This window comes from Lontra canadensis, unplaced genomic scaffold, assembly GCF_010015895.1.
Source record: "Lontra canadensis isolate GAN:19392208 unplaced genomic scaffold, GSC_riverotter_1.0 scaffold25, whole genome shotgun sequence".
NCBI classification, from domain to species: domain Eukaryota; kingdom Metazoa; phylum Chordata; class Mammalia; order Carnivora; family Mustelidae; genus Lontra; species Lontra canadensis.
This window is the reverse complement of record NW_022631019.1, coordinates 198,813-211,580: the sequence shown is the minus strand read 5'-3', so window position 1 is coordinate 211,580 and position 12,768 is coordinate 198,813. Positions and strand designations below refer to the sequence as shown.

The 12,768-nt window shown below is 61.2% G+C and overlaps 1 protein-coding gene across 2 annotated transcripts; it reads left to right on the top strand.

The window, feature by feature from the left end:
* Positions 1-1,043: 1,043 nt before the first annotated feature.
* Positions 1,044-12,768, top strand: CUNH1orf159 (chromosome unknown C1orf159 homolog). 2 transcript variants are annotated; one of them, XM_032863109.1, is made up of 9 exons: positions 1,044-1,286; positions 1,385-1,473; positions 3,772-3,847; positions 6,610-6,771; positions 7,071-7,136; positions 8,669-8,803; positions 10,020-10,045; positions 10,143-10,173; positions 11,554-11,772. In XM_032863109.1, exons 2-9 carry the CDS (start codon positions 1,402-1,404, stop codon positions 11,649-11,651), a joined length of 666 nt encoding a protein of 221 aa, XP_032719000.1. In that variant the 5' UTR covers positions 1,044-1,286; positions 1,385-1,401; the 3' UTR covers positions 11,652-11,772. The 2 variants fall into 2 exon arrangements, with proteins under 2 accessions (XP_032719000.1, XP_032718999.1); XM_032863108.1 differs by lacking the exon at positions 10,020-10,045 and having other exon boundaries at positions 11,554-12,768.

Genomic DNA, 12,768 nt, shown 5'->3' with positions numbered 1-12,768 from the left:
CCATGACCGTTAGGGTTTCCACAAGGCAGAGAGAGATGGTCTCTGCGGGGCACACATGAAACAGACAAAAAGGAAGAGATTTGATCACAGCCTGTGGGTGAGGGTCAGTGCGTCTATGACGTCAGCAATTGTCCAAGAAAAGAGAAGGTGCATTTTGGATGTATTTTAAATGGAATGGCATGAATAAGGGGCAGAGAGGGGGCTCTTAGCAAGGCCTGATAGGTCGCTCCTGCTTCTGCAGGGCTAGGACAGAGCCACAGCCCCTGCCCCAATATTGCTGTCACGCATGCATCATCTTCCCCATGCTCAGAAGCCTGGGGCCACAGTGCAAGGAGGCTGTCCGACACCTGTGGCGATGGGGCTCTTGCCCAGGGCCCCCCAGGCTGGAACTCACCTGCCGCCTGGTCCTGCTGGCCCTGAGGCCGATGAGGGAGGGGCTTCTCGTTCCCTGGCCCACCGTGTGTTCCTTGCTGACCCAGTTGCCGCCGTGGAAGCTTCGTCTCCAGGAACCTGAACAGGTGCCCTGAGTAAAAGCTCTTTTTGTCGAGTGAGAAGTCTTTTTAGAGGTGGCTTTTATATGTCCCAAGTATTTAGCCAGCTGTGTCGCCGAGGGATTAGGATCACAGTTGCTGTGTTGCGGGCCAACAGGGATTTGTCAAAAACTTCATTTACTGCAGGGTCTGTGCGGATTAGTTTTCTCTGGCCGCATTGGGAATGTGACAGCTTCAGTCCCAGACCACACGGGTTGCGGGGCTGGAGTTTGCTGGTGTCGCGAGACGCCGTGGGCTGTTCTGCGGCTCCTGCTGCCCTCACTCCGGAGCTGTCCTCGGTCGCGGCTCTAGATGGCGCTTCCATCACCCAAGATGACATCGCGCCTGCAGTTCCCACCGATGGGCCTGTGTTGGCCCCGGGGTTGTCTCATTGGTGAGGCACTCTGCCTCTTGGTGAGATGCTTGAACGGGCGTTTCCCTAGGACAGAGCGAGATGGCAGGTGGACACGTCGTCCCCGAGCTCATGAGTACAACGCCCTTCTGCTTCGTCCTTTCAGGAGGCCATGAATGGCTGAGAGCTTTGGAGCAAGGAGTGAGTCCGTCCAGATCCAGAGGGGTTGAGGACAGCCCCTGCAGTCCTCAGCTCCGGGGCCTCCTTTCAGTAAGTCGGGCGAGCCTACCAACAACGGGCCTCACCGTCTACCTTGATTCGCAGGCCTGGGACCAGGGGTCTGCGGCTTCTTAGCGATCCCGCCCTGCCTCTGGATGTCTGCAGCTCCCATCTCGGAGGGCCAGGTAAGGGTCCTGCACCTCGGTCCCCGCCTGGTGCCCTGGGAGGAGGCAGCCGCATCTGCATGGTGCCCCTGTCCGCACGGTGCCCCCATCTGTTGCAGACCCAGTGTTCTGGAACATGGCACTCCAGCGTGCCGTTCTCCTGGCAGGCCTCCTGGTGGAAGTTGCCGGCAAATCCTCGGAAAGTGCGGTAGGTGTCCCATCACCCAGGGGCGTGAGTGCCGGGAAGTGACGTCGGAGTCCTTTCTGGAGGCAGTGCGCCCTGCACCCAGAGGGGCCTCACCCTTCAACCTTTGGGGGTCACCGTTGCCCTGGCCCTGGGGACAACTGAGTGTGGCCACTCTCGGGGTCAGAGAAGCCCGTGCCTCCTGGAGAGCAGCAAACACATGTTCCCCACCTGCCACCCACTCTGTTCTGCCCCCAGAACCTTCTTGTTCTCTTTGCCAAATGGATCTTGTTGCTGGAGCTGGAAAAGGGCCTCTGGCACTGAATGCAGCCTGCAGGCTGCCTGCCCAGCTCGGGGTGGCAGGGGCTGTGTGCTCTGGGCAAGCGGCGGTGGCATCAGGCAAGGTCTGCCCCAGGCCTCTTGCGGCCAGGTGTCCTTGCTCTCCCGGGCCGGTGACACAGGTATGCTGCGCCCGGCCGTGTCCGCGTCCACCCAGCCACACATCATCCAGGCCTTCCAGAGGATGGGGATTTCCAGCCACTCTGCCTCTGCCAGGGATGGGGCAATGGGATGGCTGGAGTGTCCCTCGTGGGCTTGACCTCAGCCATGAACTGGCCTTGGACCCCTCCTGTGGTGGTGTGGGTACTCCACACCATTCCTTAGACACCCCTCACTGCTCCCTGTGTTCGTCATAAGAAACAAAAGTTCAGCTGTGATAGATACACACTGAGCCAAGCTTCCGCTGGGAACCCCTCAAGTCTGGTCCTGTAAATGCCAGAGCTCAGCACGTCTGTTCCCCACTTGGAGCCTCCTTGGTACACACAGCAGGCATGAGTTCCTGACCCACAGGCTGCCCTGGTCTGAGCACTTCCTCTTTGGGGACCCCCCGGGAACCCCTGCTGGAGGGCAGCTACAGGGGGCTGAGAATAGCACAGCCAGGACCTGTGGGGTGACTCCTTTCTGGGCAGCAAAGGGCAGACTTGCCTTACCAGGGAGGCTATGGGTGCATGGGTTTATCTTCTTATTTTATTACAGTCTAGAAAAACATATGTTTCTTTTTCCTGGGAAGGAGCCCACATGTGGAGCTGGAGTGTGGGGTTTAGCACCTCTAATTGTTTAATTTTCAAAGCCGCCATTTGGCAAGTGGTGGGTAACATGCAGGCACACCTTGTTCTGTCGCACTTTGCAGACAGTACGCTTTTTACAGATGGAGGGTCTGGGGCCGTCTGCTGTTGCGTACCCTGTGGGTGCCCTGTTTCTGCTGCATGTGCTCACGGCAGGGCTCACAGCAGGTGTCACAGCAGGTGTTCAGAGCAAGGTGCTCAGAGCACGGCTCAGAGCAGGTGCTCACGGCAGGGCTCACAGCAGGTGCTGAGAGCAGGTGTCACAGCAGGTGTCACAGCAGGTACTCACAGCATGCCTCTGTGCCATGTGTGGGGAATCCTTGCAGCGGTTCAGGCTTCTTCAAGACTGTCCTGTTTGTTACGGTGACCTGTGATCAGTGATTATGACCTGCTAAAATCTCGGTGATGGTCAGCATTTTGTATCAGTAAAGTATTTTAAGTTAAGCCGTGTACCTTGTGTTCTAGACACAATGCAGTCGCGTACTTCAGAGACTACGGTATAGTATAAATGTAACTTACATACACTAGAAAACAAAAAATTCACTTGATTCACTTTATTGTGTTCTGGAACGGAATCCACGGTATCACAGAGGTTTGCCTATAAATAATGTTTTGGGTTGAAGTGCCCCATCCTCTACCCACTTGTGGTCCATGGGGCTGAGCGGCGGTAGCTGTGCTCCAGACCCCAGAGACCCGCCTGCAGAAAGGGCCACAGCCCCCAGCACGTCCTAGGCAAGGCCTGAGTGGTCAGCCAGGCGGGCAGTGGAGGACAGTGACTGCATAGACCAGAGCGCACCCACAGCCCAAGCAGTACCCTTAGGACCACTCCCTGCCCCACCAGGCTGCCCCAGCCCGGGCCTCTGGTCGGCCTCTCTGAGTGGGCCCCCAAGGGACCCCCTTCCTGGCTTCTGGGAATCTGATGCTTAGGAACGTGCTTGTTTATTCCGTTGTCAGACACTCACTGGGGACCTGAAGTTCTGTCCCAGGAAGTGTCCATGTGGGGTGGCTCTGTGTGCTCCCCTCGCTCTGGCTAACAAAGGATGGTCACCCGATTCAGAATTTAGAAGAGGCCAGAGCTGTGGGCACTGGACTTGGCTCATGCGGTAACCTCTGCGGGTGCCGTTTTCAGCCTGGCCTACTTGTCTCTCCTGAGCCCCCAGCCATGGGGTCTGGGAACTCACTGCTCTCTCCCCTCTAGGGCCAGCAGCCTGAGTGTTGTGTGGACGTGCTGGACGTCAACACCACCTGCGGGGGCACAAACCTGTGTGGTCCAGGTAAGCTGCTTTGCACCAGCCGACCTTGACCAGCCTTGGTGACGAGGCCAGTGCTCGCGCAAATGCTGTGGAGGTCCCCTTGGCTGGTGGGAGCAGGCGGGCACACAGTCCCCTCAGGAAGGACACTGGGGGTGCCCGGGATGTAGGCAAGGGGCCAGGAGCATGGGCAGAAGCAGCGGGGAAGTGACAGGACCCCAGCCGAGCCTCCTTCCCGGCTGGCTCTTGGTCTCTGGTGGGGAGTGTGTTTCCTCCTATGGCATGGGCGACCTCCACGTGGGGCCTCTGTCTCCTGCTTCTCGGGGACAGGAAGGGAGGCCAGGGCCCCTCTTGCTCCTGCTTCTTTTAAGGGTCTTCGGCTGGAAATATTTCTTGTGTGCAAGAGGCATATTGTGGTTTCCCTCAGTCCCCCGTTGGGAACTTTATTCCCAGAATGTTTCACATATTAAAAGCCAAGCTGGGGCGCCTGGGTGGCTCAGTTGTTAAGCGTCTGCTTTCGGCTCAGGTCACGATCCCTGGGTCCTTGGATGGAGCCCCGCATTGGGCTCCCTGCTCGGCGGGAAACCTGCTTTTCCCTCTCCCACTCCCCCTGCTTGTGTTCCTTCTCTCGCTGTGTCTCTGTCAAATAAAATCTTTAAAAAAAAAAACAAGCCAAACTGCAGAGAGAGTTGGATTGGAAGTTTGGAAGTTGTGAGATAAGAGACTGGCAAAGGGGGAGAAAAGGTGTCGATGGAACCGGAAGAAAAGCACGGGTGTGAGCTCACCGTCCCGCGCCTCGCCAGAGGGGCCTCTCGTCCAGGCGGCGGTCAGTCCCCCGCGGCGGGCGCGCCAGTGTCCAGAGCCCGCGGGCAGGCGGGCCTTCCCGAGTGAGGCCGCCGTGTGGTGCGAGCAGTCGGGGGTTGAGTAAGGGGCATTTCTAGGGAAACAAAAGAAAAATGTTGATGGTTGGAGCCAACTTGAAGTCTAGTTTTCCTGCAGGGCAGTCGGCTAAGTGCGCGCTAGACGTTGGAGTCGAGGCCGAGTCGGGGAGTGAGGACACAGAGGCAGGGTCTGACGAGTTCGGGCTCGCACCGTGAGTGTCGCCGCAGAGGCCGTGGGGCTGCTCGCGGACTTTCTCGGGGGCCCGCACGGGAGGCGGCGAGGGGTTTCTCTGGAGTGTGCGTCCTCACATCCGGCCGCAGCCTGCAGGCGCTGGGAAAAGGGCGCTTTCAGTTCTTACTGATTCCAAGTCAGGAGGGCAGGAGGAAAGCGGAAATGTTCGTTTGGAGAGTCGTAGCCAAGTGTTGGAAGAGACTGGGAGGTTTCAGGAGCCCCCGCAGCGCACGGGTGGAGAACAGATCCTCAGACACGATGAACAGCAGCGGGGTCTGACGCCCACACAGGTGCCTCGCAGACACGTCACCCCCACTCCTACCAAAGACAGTCACAGCAAGACATGGGTTTGCTCTTAGAATAAGTCTGGCCTCACACACGCAGCCACGTACGTGCAGCGAGGACAGTGACTGACCACTTAGGCTCTCTGAGTCCGCCTTGCTGGACCTTTCCACAAGGGACCCTAGATTGGACTCCTGAAGCTGGGAAGCCAAGCCAAGGACTGGCCATCAGACCTCACCTGCAATACCTCTAGATTCTGGTGAATTCCTCTCTTCTCAAGGTCCCGATATCCTCAGTTTCCTGGACTTGCCTGGAAGTGACCTGGTTCACCTGCGAGGCTGAAAAGCCAGTAAGCCCGGAATCAGTAGTTTTTCAAAGGGGCTTCTTGGCTTCATAACAAGCTCCTTAGTCTTTCTGGTCACCGGTGCTGGCTCTCTAGCTGTCCCTTGTCCCTGCACACAACAGCCCAGCCTGGGGCCTCCAGGAAGTCGGCAGCCCTGGGCAGCTTTTGCCCAGTTACCAACCCCACACCCCGCTGTTCCCAGGTCTCTGGGCCCACAGCACCACAGGCCCTGCTGTGGTCAGGCTTCAGCCCTGCCATCCACTTGGTGTCCCTGCAGAAAGGCCTTCATCTCACAGTGACACACTGTGTGTGGATTAAACATCAGTAAAATTCACCATGAAGGACGTGCGGCCTGTGGGTTGCCTCCGGACGCTGCCCCAGGCACAGCTCTAGGATCAGGTCCAGCTCAGTGCCCACACTCAGCGTTGATCGAGCATGTGTCTGCCCAGCCGCTGGGCTCAACGTGGGAGATATGAAGGAAAAATCAAGGCATAAGACACAATTCCTGCCCTTAAGGGGTGCCTTGACTGGTCAGCAAAACGGATGGTCTGTAAACCGCTGGCCAGTGGGAGCCGGGCTGCTCCCAGTGCCAGGCAAGGCTGAGCTCCTTGTAGTGGCATCTCTCTGGGACCTCCCCAGGGATGGGGGCAACAGAGGGGCAAGGGTCACACCTGGACTGGAGACAGTGCCACCGAGGGGCGTGGGCCTGGTCCCCTACGGCTCCTGTGGAGGCAGGCGGAGGGCCCAGTGGCCGGGCTGCCGCAGTCCTCTCCAGAGCACAAGGCCGCACACGGCACTTGCCTGTCTTGGGTTCCCGGGCTGTCGAGGGTATTTTACAAGATGTGCAGGAAAGGAGCCCACAGGAGCCCCGGGGGTGAGAGCTCTGTACGGCTCCTGTCAAGTGTGTCTTTTTCTGAAATTGAACGCGCCATTCCACCCAGCCTTCCAGACGAGCTAGTGAGCATTCTTGAATGAATTCTGAGTTTCACAATCTCAGGATACGGACAAATCCCCAAAGGCAGGGACTGACGCACTGTCTCCTGCACAGGCTGCTACAGGCACCGGAGCGAGGATGGCAGTGTCCACTGCGTCCGCTGCAGGAATGGTACCTACAGCTCTGAGTGCAGTGGCCGCCCCGTGGCTCCCCCCGCCGGGCCCACCTGGCCTACTTCCCACCGAGGGGCTGCGTCTCCAAGTTCTGGAGGAACAGGTGGGACTTGCCCTTCTTGTCCCCACAGCCACAGGTGGCCCACTTTCCCTGGACCACCGTCCATTGAGGGGACCCCCCCCACACCTGGTCCCCTCTCTCCCCAAGTCCTCTTGTCCATGCAGGACAGCCGTGGGGTGAGGGCTGCTCTGTCCCCACGGCCTCCTCCCTTTCTGGTTTCCGGCCCGTGATTCCCCACCGCGCGGTGTCTCTGGCTCCCTGGGAATCTTCAACAGCGTCCCTGTGCGTGGCCTGGACCTGCCCCGGGAGCCAGCTGCACTGATGGCTCTGCTTCCCCACAGTCGCTGGCTGGGGTGCCCAGTTCCCGGTGAACCGGAGCACAGGGATGCCCGGGCAGCCAAATCTTGGTAAGTCTCTGGCTCACCAGGTGACGGCCAGGGCCTCTGCCCAGGTCCTGGTGGAGGAGGGGGTCACCGTCTGCTATTCCCAGTGCACATGACCACTTACACTGGCCTCAGCAGGGCCACCACCATGGCCAAGGTCCTGCTGCAGCCCAGGCAGGAGATCTGTGGTCAGGGACCCGCCTGACCACAGAGCAGGGCTGGTGGAGTCAGCAGCCCCTGGGGCTTGGGTCACTGGGCACAGGCAGGAGGCCCTCACACGTGCCCCTGAGCAAGTCTTGTGAGTGGAAACCCTGACAGCTGCACACCTCACCCTTTGCCCCGGGCCTGGCCCACCCAGCACCCCAGTCCATGGGAGCTTAGGACGCTCAGTTGTCTGGCGATGGAACGGCGCCCTGATGCCCCCTCACCCCCATCCCCTGAGGCTCTCCTGAGGGTATAGGGCTCAGACTGCAAACACCGCATGTCAGGCAAGAGCGCCCACCACAGCCTGGGCCTCATGGGGAAGACACAGTGCCCACCTCCTGCTTGCTCTGTCCTCAGCTCGCATCCCATCCTATCTGATGTGTGGCCCACCAGCCGTGGAGGCTCTGCCATGCTGCAGGGGCCACAGCAGTCAGGGAGCAGGACCTGCCCCAAGAGTGGTTACCTCCTCTTCTCAGGTGACCAGGTTGTAATGGGGGCTGTGTGTCCCCCAATCACGGTGCTTTCAACAGAGGGTATGCATGTTGGACCTGGCCTGAGGGCTCCGGCTTTCTGCACAGGTTTCAGGACCAGACGCAAGTGGCCTTGCGCTGACCTAAACCACCGAGGCCACCTCCAGGACAGCCAAGTTTTAGGGTGGGGTCGGCGCAGATGGCCCCGACCTCCTGTAACACCGTGCTGGGTCTGGCAGTGCGGGCATCAGTGGAGGAAGGCTGGCAAGTCTGGTTCCAGAGCCCTTTTCCAGTGCAGCAAATTCGGGGCAGGACACGCCAAATCTACCAGGATTCATGCCCCCTAGATTTCAACATAGCAGTGGCCACACCTCATGCCTGTGTCTCAGGGTCAGAAAGCTGCCTCTCCACAGGTATCTAAGAGCACTTGCCCCGCAGTTACCATCCAGAGCCCCCAGCCGTGGGCCCGCCCACCCATCCTGACTCCATGTTGTGGAGAAGGGCAGGCATCATGGCACCAGGAAGGCCATCTAGGGACAAGGAACAAGCTCCAAGAGGCGAGAGTGTAGTGGGAACCCCTGCCTGTGAGTGAAAGGCTTTGACCGGGCCGGGGTGTGGGGCCCCATAGTCTGTGCCGAGGGAGATGGGGACCCCAGGGCCTGGCACCCTAGCCCCTCAGCACCCCACCTCCCTGTGACAAGCCTGAGGCCTAGGGAGCCTGAGCCCCTCAGACCCCACAGCCAGGCGTCTGGGCCTGCAAGGGACCCGAGCCCCTGGGTGCGGAACCTGTGAGGGCACAGGCGTGTTCGGGGGACGGGGGTCTGGGGAGGCCCTCTGAGGCCCACCCAGGCCTGCCCAGGCAGCCACTCACTTTGCTTGCAGGGAGCCCTCAGGTGGCGGCCTCCCTCTTCCTGGGGACACTGTTGGTCAGCTCCGGCCTCATCCTCTCTGTGGCCGGCTGCTTCTACCTGAAGCGCACCAGTACACTCCCCAAAGTGTTCTACGGAAGAGGCAAAGGTACGCGGGAGGGTGCCGGAAGGGTGCTGGGCAGTACACACCCCCTGTGGGGCCCCGGGGCCTGCCTAAAGGGCACAGAGAAGCGGGGGCTGGGGCTCCAGATGCCGCTGTCCAGCCGGAGAGACTCCTCACAAAACAGAAAGGGGACCGGCTTGTCCCGTGGTCCTTGTGTCTGAGTAAGAGGGGTGGCCTGGCTTAGGAAGGCTCCCGTGTGGACCCCGTGGGCTCTCAGGGTGAAGGTGTCGGTGTGACTCCACTGGGGGCCGTCACGGCGGGGCTGCTGAGTGGGGGGTGAGGGGAGGTGACATCTTGGGGCCACCTGCCTGCTGCGTCCCCAGCCAGCTGTGTCCTCCCCCCCATCCTGCCCCCCACGGGGAGTGGGGGACCCTGGGGTCCCTGCCACCCTAGCTGGCTCTGGGCCTGGATGCCGGACCTGCCTCCCTCTGGAAGAGGTGGGCGTCACTCCTGCTGTGCCCTCGGGGTGCCAGGCAGGTGGTCCGGCCACCCGCATGGACTCTTCCATAGACAGCGCTAGTGGGTGAGAAGCCAGAGCCTCCTCGTCTGGCCTCCGGGAGACCCCGTCCGCCCACCCAGAGCCAGCGCTGGGTGCCCCCTGGGGCCTTGGAGCGCCCAGGACCTGCCCCAGGCCGGTCAGGACGGGTCCTCCTGGGTCAGCCCAGGGAGGCTGCTGCACGGGAGTGGCCATGGGGGTCCTGGTGTGCCAGCGTGGTGGCTGCGGTAGACCCGCTTGGGGCCTCTGCTCCTGAACACCCCCAGAGCTGGGCTTGGTCAGCCTAGGCGGCCACCAAGAGCACAGGGACGCATAGCAACCCCCCCAGTGGAGGTGAGAGGAGGGCCTGCGGGGGTCTCTCTGAGGCATGGCCCCAGCCCTGGGCCTCCCCTGGGGCTGAAGGCGTCCTCGTGCCTGTGTTCTGGTGGTGCCGGAGACCAGTGGCAGTGTGCCTTCTGAGGGCTGGCTTGTCGCTCTGCCAAGAGGCCCGGAAGGGCGGCTCTCCCTGGGGTGCTTGGGGGCCCCCACCCCCAGAGCAGGTGGGCAGTGTGGCCGGACAGACAGCCAGGTCCCGGGCCCTGCTGGGCGGTCGTGTGGAGGAGGGACTGGGCCGAGCCTGGAGTGGGGGAAGGAGCCTCTGCAGGCCCTGTGGGCCCCCCCAGGCACGGGACCCCTGCCTCAGGTGACCCCCCTGTTTGCCCGCAGCCCCTGCCCTGCAGCCTGGCGAAGCTGTAAGTAACCTGGAAGGATGGGCCGAGCGCCCCGTGTCGTGGGCCCCTGGGCTGGGGGCCGCCCGCTCTTCTCACTGTGCCTTTTCTCCTTTTCAAGGCTGCCATGATCCCCCCGCCGCACCCCTCAGGTATGTCAGCCCTCATCTCAAGGGGAAAATTTCAAAATTCTCCTGTCCTTGGGGTTGGCCACTCTTCAGGGATGCTGCAGGGCTGGGTTCCACGGGCGCCTGGCCCTGCAGCTCTCAGGACACGGGCCAGGTCCCCCCCAACCAACCACAGCTGTCCTACCTTTCCCTTCTGTTCCTTTTGATTCCTGACATTTTGTTCCTGACATGTTGAGTCTTGGGAGGGAAGGAGAACCCCCAGCACAGAGTCTGAGGCCACCCCACAGCCTGCGCGTGGCCCTCACCAAGTCCCAGCTCTGCCTGGGTGGCGGGTGTAGGGAGCAGGCTGGCCCGGGCGTAGGGCCTTCCTGCGGTCCCTCCAGAGCGGCTGGTACTTCAGATGACTGGGTCAGACGTGCCCCACCTCAGATGATTCCAGGAGTAGGTGCACTGGTCAGCCCTGTTCCAGACGGCCCCGTTGAGCACAGAGAGGTTAGGGGACTGGCCCGTGGTCGCCAGCTACAGGCCATGGAGCAGGAGTCTCCTGGCCTCCACAGTCTGTGTTGTTGCTGCTGTGCACAGTCTGGAGTGGGGACAGGGGAGGATGTCCCTCTTCTGTGGGGACAAGGCTACATCTGCTCTGTTCTAGAGAACACTTGTTTCTGATTTCTCTAACCCAGTACCATCTAGAAGCATCTCGAACTTCCCTGTGTCAGTCCCCCAGGGCCCCCGTAACGATGATCACAGGCTGGGGCTTGAAACGACAGAAATGTACTCTCTCACAGTCCAGGAGGCCAGAAGGCAGAAGTCAAGGTGGGGGCTGGGGGGGCACTCCCTCCCGAGTCTCTAGGGGAGGGAACTTCCCGCCCCCAGTGGCTCTAGGCGTCCCTGGGCTGGTGACCACGCCACTTGGCCCTGTCTTCATGGGGCTTCTCCGGGGTCTCCTCTCTCTGCTCCCTCTTGGGAGGACGCTGGTCGCTGGATTTAGGGCCCCCCCAGATAATCCGGGAGGATCTCATCTCAAGATCCTTAATCACATCTGCAAATCCCCTTTTTCCAAGTAAGGTCGCACCTGCAGCTTCTGGGGCTTCAGACATGGGTTCATTTGGGGGCCACCCTGCGTGCATCACGGGACCCGTTGCCTCTGTGTCTTGTGAGAGCAAGGCCCTCACCCAGGCCGAGGTGCTTGGGGCGTGGGGCACTGGTGTCTGCGATGAGTGAGGCCTTCATCAGACACTCTCCGCAGCAGCAGCAACTCTGCTCACGGGCTGGGGCTCAGTGGGACCTCCTCCCCTCGACTGCTCCGCACCCCACCCCTAGGAGCTCCAGGGAGGGCCAGTACCCAGGGCCATCCTTCCCGTGCCGGCCCCACTCTGACCCTGCCTGTCTCTGACCCTGTTTCAGTGCGGAAGCCGCGTTATGTCAGGCGCGAGCGGCCCTTGGATGGGGACACAGGCTCCACGGCCATCTCCTCGGTGGAGGCCCGGGTCAGCAATGTCTGACCCGGGGACCCACCCACAGCTCCGCACACCGCCTTGGAGAGAAGCCAGCACACGAAGGGCAGGTGCTGCCTGGCGAGGCGTCGGGACAGGTCTGGACACAGCCCCTGACTCAGTGTGGCCACCTCCCGGCAGTAGATGTGGCCACAAGTGCTTCCACCCCCCCCCACGGCTGCTCAATGTAATGGCCTGGGAGCCGCGTCCTTGAGCCAGGCTGGAGACTGCGGCGGGGGTCGGGGGTCTGGGTCCCTTGGGAGAGACCGCTCCCAGCGGTCAAGAGCCTATGAGGCCTGCTGGGCTGCTCCATGCCGGGCAAAGCTGGGGGCTCGGCCCCTCAGCCTTTCCAAGCCCACCATGGGCAGACATCCCCACACCACCAGGCCGGTTGGCCTCCTGGCATCCCCTCTGGGATGGTGTCCAGGCATGGGGAGGTGTGATTTGAGCACTGGCCCCTCCCAGGCTGAGGCACCCACCGGGATGTCCTATAGCCAAGGCCCCACCCCACCGACCCCCAAGCCCAAGACCACCACACACTTCCGGGAGCTGCAGAGGCGAGGTTCCTGGTTTCTTATTGACTTGTGTCAGTTTTAAGCAGAAAAGGCGGAGAGACTGCTTTCCTCCTCTGTCTCCTGCCCATGATCCGCTCTCCATGCTGGGCCCAGGAACGGGCTCTGGCCTGAACTGCTGGAGATCAAGGCCATGTCCACCCAGGGTGACATTCACCTGTGACTTCTGCCTGGGTAGCCTGGTCTCAAAGGACCTGTGGAGGGCCATGCTGGCCAGTGGTCCTGCCCCAATTGCCCCAGGCCTGGAGACGCATTTCTGGCCCCGGCTGGTTACACACAGACGGGGGTCCCCAAGAGAAAGGAGCGTTTGTGGCCATCTCTCACACACTGGGCTCGGCACTGATCTTCCCACATTCTCATTCGGGACTGATCTCTGTCCTTCGACGCCTGGGCCGCGTCCCAGGGGCCCACGGCAGGGCCTGCGCGCTCGGCTCCTGTGTCCCTTCCGCACCGTGACGCCTGTCCTAAGCGTTTACTTGAATCACTGGTCCAGCGGCTGAGAGGGCGCACCAGCTTCCAATCAGTGTCAATAAACTATTCAGGGCTTTCTTCCC